The 15,446-nt window shown below is 45.2% G+C and overlaps 1 protein-coding gene across 3 annotated transcripts in view; it reads right to left on the minus strand.

The window, feature by feature from the left end:
* RAB5IF (RAB5 interacting factor) overlaps nt 1-7,446 on the minus strand; it is a 57,502-nt gene extending 50,056 nt beyond the window's left edge. For 2 of the 3 annotated variants that reach the window (XM_059899013.1, XM_059899014.1), the window contains exons 1-3: nt 7,084-7,446; nt 5,412-5,515; nt 301-430 (exon numbers count right to left, since the gene is read on the minus strand). In XM_059899013.1, the coding sequence (XP_059754996.1) occupies nt 301-430; nt 5,412-5,515; nt 7,084-7,197 (348 nt within the window). In that variant the 5' untranslated portion in view covers nt 7,198-7,446. The remainder of the gene's footprint in view (nt 1-300; nt 431-5,411; nt 5,516-7,083) is intronic. The other variant, XM_059899015.1, reaches the window with a different exon arrangement.
* Between the last annotated feature and the right edge of the window lie 8,000 nt (nt 7,447-15,446).

The raw sequence follows: 15,446 nt of genomic DNA on the forward strand, positions 1-15,446 counted from the left end.
TGGCTGTTATGAATATATTTTTAAATGTTTTCCAGTTTTCAATATGCAGCCAGAGGTGAGAATTAGATGTAGAAACTGACAATGAGCTCTGGATTTGCTCACCACAGGGAGACTATACAGTGTATCACACCACATCTTTTGGGACAACATTAACTCAAGAAAGGACATGCCCTCCAGCCTCAGGAGTCTTGAAAAATGGTACCCAAATCACACACTGTAACTCAATCAAGGGGCTCGCCTTGAATAACTGACATCTCAGGAAATGACAAAACCTGCTGTGAAATTATCAGCTACACATACCATGAACAAGGCAAACGATGTCATAAACCCTTCCTTTGTGAGCTCCCACGTGCCGCCATACTCTTCCTCATCTATCTGTAGGTAGTTGCTGAAGTAGAGGTACAGGACACCTGCATTGATCAGGCAGAATCTGGAGCAAGGGACGACAAGCACCAAACATAAACTGTAAGCTTCGAAGACTGAGAACTCCCACCAACATGGTCCAGCTCTATCAGGGCACTTGCTGTTGCACAGTTAACTCTATTATGGGGGCAAATGAAATAATACATACAAACGCCTAGGCCCTCAATGGAGCTGCCCACTTGGTTGTGCTAGAGACTTAAAAAAGGAGAAACTCTTTTTAGCTGACCAGCAAAAGCAGAAAATAAAATAAAAATAAAGCACATATAAGTTCTCCAAGTCCCCTTGAAGTAAGACAGAAGGCTGCTTGCTGAACAACCCCAAATAGGTCCAGTACCTGACATGGGCCTCCAGGTAGCTCCAGCTCGGGGGCGGGGGGGGGGGCATGGGAAAAACACATGTTAAGCTGCTGCTTCATGGCCTAGTTGAGCAAGCAAGGGCATAGTAAAGCAGCCTCTGCATAATTCCCAACGGGAGAATGTCCACTGTCTGCTAGTGCACTTGATGCAGAGGTGAACATGACAGTTCCTGCCCTCAGCTCACCACCTATTAGGGGCCAGAAACAGTCAGAGTGGAACTGAAACCAGAGGTTTGTGAGCACTTCCAGGAAGGTCTTTGACCCCTATCACGTATGATTTAACTGATGCAGGAATCAGAATACCACGACTAGTAACACATCACTCTGCTCTACTGATCTCTTGGTACTGTCACTATGTAAAAGTAATATTCATAAAGTGATCAAAACTCTCTTTATGATCTTTCCAGTTACGGCACCTAATCCAATGGGGGACTATATGCCTTAGGCCACATCCCTTCTGAAGGCTGCAGGAGAAAATGCAGAGAGAACAGGTTCCTCCTAGCAGGTAAGTGTGGGCTGGTGTAGGGCAGGGCAGTATGATGGTGATGAGGAGTGTAAATCGGTATGGGGGGGCGGGGCAGGGAACAGACCCTGAGGCTGTCTGAGCAAGGTAACAAGGAGGTAGGGTGTACATACACCAGGAAGTCTAGTTTGTGAGTATGGGCTTTCTCGTGAGTGGAAGGAAAAGGAGCTGGGAGGCTGGTTTAGACCTGTTTCAGGACATAAGTACAAATAAAGTTTGAGGACAGGGACTGGGAAAATGGCTGAATGGGGAGGCAAGAATCCCCAAAGGCTTCAAGCCTAAGGACCTGGGAGAACCATGGGTCCAGTAACAGAAGCAGGGAGTCAGGAAGGACAGATGGTTTTTCTTGGATTTCACACGAAATACAGTCCTTGGCTTGGCTATGTCATGGCCATATCCTTATTGTCTACTAGAAATCTTGGGACCCAGCCAATCTGGCCACCTCCCTCTGACAGGAGTTCCATTTTGGACAGGCTGAGTTAGTGGCTCTAGACAGAGCCTACTATCAGGACTTAGCAATGTCACTCTGGGGCTCAGCTAATAAGCTAGGGCTGGAGAGTGACTGGAGACTCACTGACAGTCTCCAGCTGTAAAGTCGTTGCTTAGTGAGATGAGAAAGGGAAATATAAGGGAAAGAGATAAAGGATGACAGGGAGAGAGAAAAGGGCTGACATAGGCCCTGCCTTCCAAGGGGCACACATTAAGTAGAAAATGAATTCATAGACACAAAGGCATTTAAAAGTCTGGTGTATAAGGGGGAGGGGTCAGGAAAGGACTGGAAAGGCTCACACTGAGCTTTAAGGATGGGCATAAATTCTGTATTGTAAATGGGAGAGAATGACATAGCAAATGGGTGGACAAAGAAATGAACATACTGGGGACTTCCCTGGCAGTCTAGTGGTTAAGACTCCGGCTTCCACTGCAGGTGGGCAGGGGTTCGATCCCTGGTGGGGAAACTAACATCCTGCATGCTGCGTGGGGCAGCCAAAAAAAAAGACTGACTCTCAAATGGATTTTTAACAATTCTATCTTAAAAACTCCAGTCACAATTTTAACGAAATAATGAATCTCTAACAAATACTGACTTCAGGGCTGGAAGGTGATATACGACTCTGCTTCCAAGGGTCAATGGGAACTCATTTCAGCTTTTCAAAAATTTTAACAAGCATTCACTGAGCACCTCTTAATCATGTGCCAAGCTCTATGAGAGACAGAGAGGCAGAAAGGGATGAATAGAACCCCTCTCCAATAATGTAAAACCTCGGCAGACAGAGCAGAACCATCACACTCAGTTCCCAGGCAAATTTTAAGTAATGAGACCCAAGGAGATGGCTTTACCTTAATAGGCCCTAACTGGTGGCCACACCAGAAATGAAGAGAAGTCAAGTGAGGGTCCAGACAGAGGGCAGCGAAGGCGGGAAGTGGGGAGGAGACGGTCACCACAACTGAGCACCAGGCAGCTGAGTCAGACAGATGGAGGAAAGGGGGTGTGTGTGGAAAAATCAATGTCCTTGGGCACTTTCCAAGAGCTGGGAAAAAGGTGCCAACCAAAGGAGGGAAGGGATTCCTTTGGAGTGAGAGAAACTGGCTCTGGCAGGACAGTGTGGGACTGAACCCTAGAAAACAGGCAGTCCTGAGAAAGTGGCATGATGGGTAAGCCACTCCAAGATGAATTCACTGCAGACACCCCATTTCTTGCTTTCTCAATAGCCAGCCATATTTTATCACTCTTTGTAAAGCTAATCATATGATTGCAGTGAACCACTTATGGAGTACCTATGATGTACTAAGCCCTACATTTAGCAATTTACTTGTATCATCTCATTTAATTCACACATCAATCTCATGAGGAAGGCACTTCTTTATTGTCCCCATTTTAATGAGGAAACTGAGTCTCAGAAAGTGAGCTCCAAATTATGTAGCTTGAAAGTGGCAGAGCTGGAACTTGAATCCAGAGCTTTCTAGAAAGTTAAAAAAAAAAAATCTGGGCAGCCTTACTCATTTGCCACAGTGGGAAGGATACTAGACTAGTTCTAGTCTTTGCTATATTATTTCCAGATTGGGTGACTTCGGAAAAATCCCGTAGGACTCCTACAAGATCAGATAGGTGCTGGGGGTTTGAACCAGTGTCATCCTCTCCTAGAAAAGTGATCTGGGGAAGACAGGAGACTACCTTTTGCCTTTAGATTGCCTTCTGCCTTCTCTGGCATTTTCCTTATATCTGCTTTTTTCTCATAGAAAGCTAAAACAGGGTGACCAACATTCTAAAAATGTATCTACATACTACTTCCACCCTGAGAAGACCTCTGTGAACCCCAGGTCCTGCCTGTGTCTCATCACCCTCAATGAGTCCTCATCAAATGTCCACTCTGTCAAAGTCAATCAGAGGATAAACTCTTATGGTTTCCTTGGACAAATGCTTTGCTCAGCATCATAAATCGAAAACCTCTTTAGGGACTTCCCTGGTGGCGCAATGGTTAAGGATCTGCCTGCCAACGCAGGGGACACAGGTTCGATCCCTGGTCCGGGAAGATCCCACATGCCGCGGAGCAACTAAGCCCCATGCACCACAACTACAGAGCCTGCACTCTAGAGCCCTCGAGACACAACTACTGAGTCTGTGTGCCACAACTACTGAAGCCCGCGTGCCTAGAGCCCATGCTCCACAACAAGAGAAGCCACTGTGATGAGAAGCCCGTGCACCACAACGAAGAGTAGCCCCCGCTCGCCGCAACTAAGCCCGTGCTCAACAACGAAGACCCGACGCAGCCATACATACATACATAAATAAATAAATACAACAACAACAACTCTTTAGTTAGGAGAGGGGACTGTACATTCCTTTTAGGTTATCTTCTGAAAAAACAGGCAACTCAAATGAGTTTGAAACGATTTCACACTTTTCACCCCAGAGTAAGGAATAAGAGATGTATGTGATCACGGTTAAAACGATATATGTGATTTTCCATGGGTGAGTATGACAGTTTGTATTCCCAGAGGCCTGACTGTCCATTTCTACTATAACTTGCCCACGACTCCTATCTTAAGACAATTCTGGGACTTCCCTGGTGGTCCAGTGGTAAAGAATCCACCTTATAATGCAGGGGATTTGGGTTCAATCGCTGGTTGGGGAACTAAGATCCCACATGCCATGGGGCAACTAAGCCCGCACGCCACAACTACTAAGCTCGTGCGCCTCAACACGAGAGCCCGCGTGCTGCAAACTACAGAGCTCACGCGCTCTGGAGCCTGCGCGCCACAACTAGAGAAGAGAAAACCCACACGCCACAATGAAGAGCCCGCGCAGCGCAACAAAAGATCCCACATGCCTCAACGAAGATCCTGCGTGCCGCAACTAAGACCCAACGCAGTCAAAAATAAATAAAATAAATAAATACATCTTTAAAAAAAAGAAAAAGACAATTTCCACAAATCCTATTAATTCAAACTGGCGGGCATTCGGACTTGCTCTCAGTGACTGGTTAACAAGCTGAGCCATGACTGGGAGCTGGTGTCAACTGCTACCACAGACACACGATAAAAAACTGAGGGCTTAATCTCCTACTTTTTCACTGCCTTTAAAATGTAGGCACCTGGGACTTCCCGGGCGGTCCAGTGGTTAGGACTCTGCGCTTCCACTGCAGGGGGCACGGGTTCCATCCCTGTTCAGGGAACTAAAGATCCCGCATGCTGCAAGACGCAGCCAAAAAAAAAGGAGGGACCTAAAACAACTTCTGCCAAGTCCAAGATTCAGGACATCCAGCACAGTGCACAAGGGAGTGGTCATCAAGTATTAGAAGCTCTTCCACTTTCCAAACTTCCACAGACAACAAAGGTCATGTCAGAACTAGATGCCTGCTGCCAACAGGCAATGTGGGAACCTCTTGCATGAGGTCACTATGGACCCATGAATGAATAAACTAACCCGGATCTTCATAAAGCTACCATGCCTGACCCAAGCTGCTCCCAAGCCTGTGGAACTGACGAGTGCTGTATCAGACCCAGGAGTGTCATCATGGGGCCAGTTTTTTGATTTAGTCATTACACACACACACACAGAGACACAGGGAAAAAAACAAAACAAAACAAAACAAAAAACCCAAGACTTACCCTGCTATTCCCAAGAAACCTCGCAATGGTAACACTCCCCAAATGACACCTAGGACCACAGCAATGATCTGTCGGAACCAGTAGATCACATCTAAAAATTCATCCTGTAGAAAAGAGAGAGAATGTGTGCATAATCTGGAGTGGGTGCCACAAGAGAGCCTCTTGTGATAGGTGAGGAACAGAAAAGCTTTCTGCTAAACTCATGTTCCAGAGAAATTTTCCCCAAAAGCAACGGTATATGGTTCTTGAATCTCCATATCTTCTTATACTAAAATGTGGTTAAAAAATGATGCATTTAGTTATCTTAAGTGATGGCTTCCAGGGTATTGTGCTCTACGTAAAAATTTTTAGAAAAATCATTTACTTTTTTTTTTCAGAAGCTACAAAAATGAAATTGCTGTGATAGTAACTGAGCTACTGGCCAGTTATCTGACCTGGAGAGACATGAACAGACTATCCACAGGCAGAAGGGCTGACTGTTAACCAATTCAGTACCACCTTCCCACACTCTGAATTTTGAGTAAGTCACAAAAGAGAAAAGAGATTAGAAACAAAAGTGCAGGAGGCAGGTGCCAGCATATCTAATTTTCATACAAGAACACGGAAGACTCAGGTTTCTGACCTGCCCTGGACTGCAGAAACTAGTCCTTACACAAGGAAGGAAAGAAATGACACAGCAAATCAGAAAGATTTTACAAGAGCTGGGCAGCACCGGGGGCAGGACAAGGGCACCTTCAGGAAGTACCTCCCATCCCCCCCCCCTTACAGGAACTCTAGGAAAAACTACTTCATCAGTCCAAAAAAAAAAGGGAAAGATTACAAATCTAACATTCTTTTCAGGCCAACTGGAATCAAGCAATTTGTGATGGTTCCTTCCACGCGATGGAGCAGAGTTGGGGAAGTGCTTACATTCAGATCTCCTGAATGCGTGTGACCAGGAAGGACATCTTGAAGTTCCCCAACCATTCCTCACACACATTTGGTGGTTTCTTCCCCACTCCCTCGCGTACGTACGTACACACACACACACACCCCACACACTCACCCCTGAAAGGTGGTCTCAGTCTCCCCTCTCAACTCTCACACTTACTAGGATATTCTGTTTTCTCATTCAACAGTAAAGCACTGGCACTTCACCTTTAGTGAGCCTCACCATATGCTAAACGCTTTACCGCACCACGGTACCCCACTTCAGAGTTGTTCGGAGACTTGAGTGAGATGACGCACAGAGAGCGCCCAACACACAGCAAGTACTCAGTAGAAGTCTGTTACCGTTACTGTTCGTGCTAACCACGGTGGTAAGTAGTTAATTCGACAAGATAAGTCACTTACTCAAGATCCTACTGGGAGTAAAAGGCGGAGATCGAATCGAATTCAGCTCGCTCTCGCCGTTCAGGCACCCGACCTGCCCGCGGGGGGGCAACTCCTCCGCCCCCTCCTTGCTGCTTCCCGCGTGACCCGGGCGACTTCACTCTTAGGCCACTCCGTAGTGAGCCCGGAGCCCGACAGCCGGGCCCTCCGAGTTCGCCCCGACACCCTTGGGCCACCCGCCCCACCACCCCGAACACTCGGCAGCGCCCGGACGGGGGCAGGGGCAGGCTCGGGCCTGTCCATTCGTCCCCGAGTCCCAGCCGGCTCCTCGAACGTGCGCCCTCGCCAGGCCCCACCGCACCTTGTCCTCCCAGGCCGCGTCGCTCCGCAGCACCTTGCTCCAGACGGAGACTTTGAGGGCCCCGTTAGCCAGCTGCGGCTGAGGCGGCTCCTCTTTCCGCCGCCCGCCGCTCATCCTCCCGTCGCGCCGCCCGGGCCGGGCCTGGGGCGCGCGGGCCGATCTAAAAGAGGTCGGGGTCTGGGGTCGCGGGTCACGGCGCACGGGGCGTGGCGGTAGCTGCGGCGGCGGCAACAGGCTCAGCGGATCGGTTCGGCGGCGCGCCTGCGGCTGCCCCCACTTAGCCGAACACCCCGGCTCTGCTAGATCGGCCGAGACCAGGAGCGCGGAGGGCGGAACAACGCAGCGCCGTGCGTCCTCCCGCCGACGTGCCCACGCAGCCAATCGGTGGCCGCACAGTCGTCTACACGGAAGAGAGACCGTCTCTTCGGCGCAAGCGCTCTACGCGCGGGGAAGTGACGGCACGCTTCCGCCAGCCCCGCGGTAGAGTGAGAGGGAAGGGACAATATTGGTAGGGACGGCGACACGAGCGCGAGGAGGTGCTGCGGAGACTGAAGAACGGTGGCTGAGGCGAAAGCAGAGGTTGGGACAGGAGCGTCGTCCAATCCACCACAGCTTGTCCCGTCGAGCAGCGGGGCAGAACGCGGCGCTACCTTCCCCGAGGCGTCCTTTCGAGCCCAAACCTTGCTCCCCGGGAGCCCCAAGTTGCTCCTCAGGATTTAGCCCTTGCTCGTTTTCTCCCCTAACCCTGCAAGTCCCGTAGGACCTTGTTCACAGAGTAAACTCTTTCCTGTAATAACTTAGTCTTCTCGTGCCTAGCACCCTCTTTTGACAAATGTGAGCCCTGAGATCCAAAGAGGGGAAATGATTTTCTAAGGCTGTATAGCATGTTGGAACCAGCTGAGGACTCCTCGGGGGAGCAAAGTTGCGAGAGTACTTTATTGGCTGTCAGAAGATCTGGGTATTCATCTATCGTGTCCTCGCTATGCGCTTGGTTAGTGGTTCACAAAGTGTGTTTCTGGACCAGCAGCAGCTGCATCACCTGGGAACTTGATTAGAGATTCAAATTCTGAGACCCCATCCCAGACATACTGAATCAGAAATTCTGGGGGTGGGGCCCATAATCAGCGTTTCAGTAAGCCCTCCAGGTGGTGCCATGCGCACTGTGCTATGTAGCAAGACCCATCATCCTACGTGGTGGGTTTATATAGGCAAAGAAACTTGCTCAGAATCACTCGACGGTTACCTGGGTCTGTCTGACTTCAAAATCTGCACTCTGGGGAGTTCCCTGGCGGTCCAGTGGTTGGGGCCCCGCGCACTTTCACTGCTGTGGCCCCAGGTTCAATCCATGGTCAGGGAACTAAGATCTTGCAAGCCGGGCAGCGAGGCCAAAAAAAAAAAAAAAAAAGAAAATCCGCCCTTTTTTTTTTTTTTTTAAATCCTCACTCTTAATCTTACACTTGAAGTCTTAAGGAATATCAATAAGGTCAGAACATCCTTTGCATACCTGTCAACATTCAGGTGTAGTTCTCCACCTTAGATGAACAATGCCATCTCCTAGGAAACTTTTTCAGAATACCATAGCTGTTGTTTTCTACCACAACCCAATCCCAAGATCCTGTTTCAGTAGGTTGAGTGGGGCTGGACCCCAAAGATGATACACACTTCAACAGACAATACTTTGTCTGGACCTGGTGGGATAGGCATATACCTGACATGGACGTACAACTTTAGTACTAACTTTCCCGTAGATCTTGTTCTTATCAGCCCTCGCTTCTCTGAACCAGTTTCCCTCCCATATGCAAAACTGTGGTAAAGCCTAACCAGCTCACTCCAGTTTGGATGTGCACCACTGATATAAAGCCTATTTTATAGGTGGCATGCAGTGCTGGAGACAGACAGATCATTCTATCATAGAATGTTGGAAAAATACCTAGCCTGGAGTCAAAGACAGAAGAGGTAAGTTTTTAGTCTGCTGGGTCTGGTGGCAAAGGTTTGTAATGGGGAATTTGATCTGGGGGGTTAGGGAAGACTGAACTCTGAGGGAAGAATAGGAGTTAAGAAGAGGGAGAGGGAGGGGAAGGGAAGAGGGCATTCCAGGAGATGAAACCATGTCGGCTAATGGTGAGGTATAAAGCCACAAGTTGGGGAAGGACGAGGAGAATCATGCTGAATAATTTTTTTCCAGTGGTATAGAAACATAATTGATGTACATCACTGTATAAGTTTAAGGTCTACAGCATGATGGTTTGACTTACATATATTGTGAAATGATTACCACAGTAGGATCAGCTAACCTCCATCTTCTCAGATAGATACAATAAAAAGAAAAGAAAGAAGAATATGAAAAAGGAAAAAAAAAATTCTCCTGTGCTGAGAACTCTTAGGATTTACTCTCTTAACTTTCCTATACATTGTATGGCAGAGTGTTAGCTATAGTCATCATGTTGTATGTTACATCCCTAGTACTTATTTATCTTATAACTGAAAGGTTGTATCTTTGGACCACCTTTCTCCACTTCCCTCTCCCCTCACCCTCTGCCTCTGATAACCACAAGTCTGATCACTTTTGCTATGAGTTTTTAAATTTTTATTATACTTTTCAAAGATTCCACATGTAAGTGAGGTCATACAGTATTTGGCTTTCTCTGTCTGACGTATTTCACTTAGCATAATGCCTTCAAGGTCCATCCATGATGTGGCAAATGGTAGGATGTTCTCTTTTTTATGGCTGAATAATATTCGTGTATGTGTGTATGTATGTATCTCACAACTTCTTTATCCATTCATCCATCGATGGACACTTAGGTTGTTTTCATGTCTTGGCCATTGTACATAATATTGCTATGAAAATGGGGGTGCAGATATCTTTTTGAGTTCGTGTTTTCATTTCCTTTGGGTATATTCTCAGAAGTGGAATTGCTGGATCGTATGGTAGTTCTATTTTTAATTTTTTAAGGATCCTCTACAGTGTTTTCCACAGTGACTGTACCAATTTACGATCCCACCAACAGTGCACAAGGATTCCCTTTCCTCCACAACCACGCCAGTATTTGTTATTTCTTGTCTGTTTGATGATGGCCATGAAGAATTTGTTTTTATCCCAAGCGTGGAGGAAGCCACAGAAAGGATTTCAGCAGGGAACACTTCACTTTTCAGGTTTACATCTTGACAAGATCACCCTGCCTGCTATTTGAAGGACTGGATCACAGTGGGAGACTAGTTTATAGATAAGATTTTTTTTTTTCTTTTTTTATTGGCTGCGTTGGGTCTTTGTTACTGCGCGCGGCCCTTCTCTAGTTGCGGCGAGGGGGGCGCTACTCTTCGCCGTGGTGCGCGGGCTTATTGCAGTGGCGTCTCGTTGCGGAGCTCAGGCTCTAGGCGCGCGGGCCTCAGTAGTTGTGGCGCACGGGCTTCGTTGCTCTGCGGCATGTGGGATCTTCCCAGACCAGGGCTCGAACCCATGTCCCTTGCATTGGCAGGCAGATTCATAACCACTGTGCCACCAGGGAAGCCCCGGGAGACTGGTTTAAAGACTTAAAGTTACCCAGGTGAAATTTGGTGGGGGCAGTGAAGATGGAGAAAATTGGAATAAAACATAATAAATAATAATAATTATTAATTATTAAATTGTAATAATTTTATCATTAAATAAATTTAAATAATAAATTTATTATTTAAATAATAATAAATTTATTGTTAATTATTAAACTTTTATTATTAAAATAATAAAAGTTAATTCCTTTTTAAAACTTAAAAAAAATTAAAAATTTTGCTATGAAATATACGTAACAAAATTTGCTATTTTTAAGTCTATAGTTCTGTGACACAGTGAAGTACATTTACTTTGTAGTGTGGCCATCACTACTATCCATTTTCAGAACACTTTCATCTTACAAAACTGAAACTTGGTGCCCATTAAACTGTTAACTCCCCATTCTCCCCTCCCCTCAGCACCTGGCAATTACCATTCTACTTTCTGTCTCTGAATTTGACTAAGTTCCTCATAAGACTGTAATCACAGTGTTGTCTTTTTCTAATTGGCTTATTTCACTTAGCACACCATCTTCAAGGTTCATCTATGTCATAGCATGTCAGAATTTCCTTCCTTTGTAAAGCTGAATAATAGCTTTGTTAAATGTCCACGGTATATACATTTTATTTATCCATTCATCTACTAAGGGACACTTGGGCTGCTTCCACCTTTTTGCTATTGTGAATAATGCTACAGTTAACAAGGGTGTACAAATATCTGTTCATGTCTCTGCTTTCAGTTCTTTTGGGTATATACCCAGAATGGAATTGCTGGATCATATGATAATACTGTTTTTAATTTTTTGAGGAATAGCCATACCGTTTTCCATAGCAGTTTCACCATTTTACATTCCAACAGTGCACAAGAGTTCCAATTTCTCCACATTCTCATCAACACTTGTTTTCTGTTTTTTTTTTTTTTTTTCTTTTAACAGCCAACCTAATGCGTGTGAAGTGGTAACTCATTGTTTTTGATTTGCATTTCCCTAATGATTGGTGATGTTGAGCATCTTTTCACATGCTTGCTGACCATTTGTATATCTCTTTTGGAGAAATGTCCATTCCAGACCTTTACCTGTTTTTGAGTCTAGTCTTTTGGTTTTTTGTTGTTGAGTTTTAGGAGTTCTGTATATATTCTAGATATTAATCCCTTATCATATATATAATTTGCAAATACCTTCTCTGTTCTGTGGGTTGCCTTTTTACTCTGTTGATAGTGTTCTTTAATATACAAAAGTTTTAAATTTTAATGAAGTGAAATTTGTCTAATTTTTTTGTTGTTTCCTGTGCCTTTGGTGCCACATTCAAGAAATCATTGTCAAGTCCAATGTCATCAAGTTTTTCCACGTTCTGAGTGTTTTATAGTTTTAGCTCTTATGTTTAGGTCTTTGATGCATTTTGAGTTAATTTTTTTATATGGTGTTAGGTAAGGGTCCACCTTTATTCTTTTAACATGTGGATATCCAGTTTTCCCAGCACCATTTGTTAAAGACTCTCCTTTCCCCATTGAATGGTTTTGGCACCATCATTTGACAATATATGCAAGGGTTTATTTCAGGGCTGTCTCTTTTATTCCATTGATCTGTTTGCCTGTCTTTATGCCAGTACCACTCTTTTGATTACTGTAGCTTTGTAGTAAGCTTTGAAATCAGGAAATGTGAGTCCTCCAACTTTGTTCTTATTTTTCAAGATTGTTTTGGTTATTGGGGATCCCTAGAGATTCCATATGAATTTTAGAATGAGTTTTTCTATTTCTGAAAAAAAAAAAAGTTATTGGGATTTTGATAGAGATTGCAGTGAGTCTGTAGATTGCTTTGGTAGTAATGATATCAAGTCTTCTAATCCATGAGCATGAGATGTTTTTCTATTTATTTGTACGTTCTTTAATTTCGTTCAGTGATGTTTTGTAGTTTTCGACATATGTCTTTCACTTCCTTGGTTAATTCCTAAGTATTTTGTTCTTTTCGATGCTATTGTAAATGGAATTGTTTTCTAATTTTCCTTTTCAGATTTTTCATTGCAGAAACAGAGTTGCTTTTTGCGTGCTGATTTTTGTATCCTGCAGCTTTGCTGAATCCGTTTGTTAGTTCAACAGTTTTTTGTGTGGAATCATTAGGGTTTTCTGCATATCCGATCATATCTGCAAACAGAGTTAACTTTATTTCTCGGCCCCCCCCCAAAAAAGTTAATTCTTTATATGTCATATTGTATCATATTTTGAAGCTCTGCTCTTAACTCCAAGATTCAGTAAGTTTATGTTTACATGGGAGGAGAGGAGAGTGTCACAGAAAGTTGTATTTGGAAGGGTGCTTAGATCCTGCCCAAGGTCACACAGCCAAGTTAGACGTCCAACAGGCATCTGAAACCTCATCTGTGTCCCTCCTCTTAGCTTTCTAGGAGCAGACAAAGCCAAGCTGGCAGCCTGGAAAGCCCTTGCCGAGAAGGTATTCATGGGACTGAGACGTGTTCCCTTTCTCCTTTTACCCAAAGCTTTCCTTATCTTAGGAAGTGGGGAATTTGGCTGAAACCCAGTGCATCCATCTGGTTAAAATAAACGTCTTGGGTGGTCTAAGATGGAAAAGAACTTAATGAAGAGTCAGATTTGGAAGTGGGAGAGACAGATTTGGAAGTAGGAGAAATGTTGCCTTTGTGAGGTTGGGGCTTTTTAGCACCAGTTAAATGTATGATGTCCGTCTTGGGCCTGAGGGTGTCCCTTCCAGTTGAATGCCCCTATACCACTGCCAGCTGCCTGTAGCAGGGTTTGGAGGAAGGTGTGCTTTGAGGGGTAAGATTGTGGCCTCAGACAGAGATAGCTGGAATCACAGAAATCAGGAGCCATGTGGGGGAAAACCAAGGAGCTGTGGAAAGAGCACTGGTTGTGAAGTAGAGGTCTGAGTTTGTATGCTGGTCCTCTTCTTTTTGCCCACAAGAAATATTTTACTAGCATTATTGAGCCCTTACCAGGTCCCAGCTTTACTAAATGTTTTTCATACATTTGTCTCCAAAAGCTGGCTGGGCTCTTAGTCACTATACTGAACTCCTCTCCTTTTACAGTAGTCCCTCCTTTATCCACAGGGTACATGTTCCAAGACCCTCAGTGGATGCATGAAACCATGGATAGTACCAAATCCTATGTATACTATGTTTTTTCCTATGTGTACGTACCTATGATAAAGTTTAATTTATAAGTTAGGCCCAGTAAGAGAATATCTGAATCGCCAGCATCACTACTCTTGCATTTTGGGGCCATGATTAAGTAAAATAAATAAGGGTTACTTGATCACAAGCACTGAAGTATAGCAACACTGGATCTGATAACAGAGCAGGCTCCTAAGTGACTAATAGGCAGGGTGGGGAGCACATACAGCATGGATAAGCGGGACAAAGGGATGATTCACGTTCCCGGCCCTGAGGGTGGGAGATTTCATTATGCTACTCAGAACAGCATGCAATTTAAAACTTATGAACTGTTTATTTCTGGAACTTTCCAGTTAATATTTTTGGACTGAGGTTGACCATGGGTAACTGAAACTGTGGAAAGTGAAAGGACTACTGTACCTTTACTTAAAATTTTTCTATAGTGAATGTTGACTACTTATGTAATTAAAATGACAACCTCAGGAAGGCTACACTTGACCTTCAGGACACTATAAACTCCTAGGAGCCGAGGGAAGTCAAATGGTCTTGGGGGACTACTTGGTGGTAGTCTTCCTCTCACCTTGTAACTTTGAAAGATGAGGTGCTGTCTTCCCAACCCAGCAGTTTCCTGGGGATAAGTCAGTGTCCTGATTATAAATGATCAGGTCTCTGTAGCAATAGCATGAGAATCTCCTGTGGCATCAGTGAACGGTGCAGATTCCTGGACTCTCTGGGGGTAAGGTCTGGGAATTTGCATTTTTGTAAGCTCTCCTGATGCATGAGAACTACTTCTCTGGTAATTAGTTCCAGTTCTCCCACTTAAAAGCTGTGTGGTATTGGGCAAGTGATTTTTTTAAAAAACATTTATTTATTTATTTATTTGGCTGCGCCGGGTCTTAGTTGCAGCACACGGGATCATCTTTGCAGCGTGCGGGATCTAGTTCCCTGACCAGGGATTGAACCCTCCCCGCCCCCTCCCCCAGCATTGGGAGCGCTGAGTCTTAACCACTGTGCCACCAGGGAAGTCCCTAGAGTGTAGTTTTAAAATCCAGGGACTTCCCTGGTGGTCCAGTGGGTAAGACTCTGCGCTCCCAATGCAGGGGGCCTGGGTTCAATCCTGGTCGGGGAACTAGATCCCACATGCATGCTGCAACTAAGAAGTCCGCATGCCGCAACTAAAGATCCTGTGTGCCGCAACTAAGACCCAGCACAGCCTAAATAAATAAATAAATAAATAATCCAGAGTCCTGAATCCCTAGGGATTTTTTTAAAAAAATAAATGAATGCCTTATTACAGAGTGTTGCTATATTTCTTTTTTTTTAAATAAATAAATAAATTTATTTATTTATTTATTTTTGGCTGTGTTGGGTCTTCGTTGCTGGGCGCGGGCTTTCTCTAGTTGCGGTGAGCGGGTGCTACTCTTCATTGCGGTGCACAGGCTTCTCATTGTCGTGGCTTCTCTTGTGGCGGAGCATGGGCTCTAGGCACACAGGCTTCAGTAGTTGTGGCACGTGGGCTCAGTAGTTGTGGCTCACAGGCTCTAGAGCACAGCCTCAGTAGCTGTGGCACACGGGCTTAGTTGCTCCACAGCATGTGGGAGCTTCCCGGACCAGGGCTCGAACCCGTGTCCCCTGCATTGGCAGGCAGATTCTTAACCACTGTGCCACCAGGGAAGCCCTCCCTAGGGATTTTT

The sequence above is a fragment of the Balaenoptera ricei genome, chromosome 15 (genome assembly GCF_028023285.1).
Source record: "Balaenoptera ricei isolate mBalRic1 chromosome 15, mBalRic1.hap2, whole genome shotgun sequence".
NCBI lineage: Eukaryota > Metazoa > Chordata > Mammalia > Artiodactyla > Balaenopteridae > Balaenoptera > Balaenoptera ricei.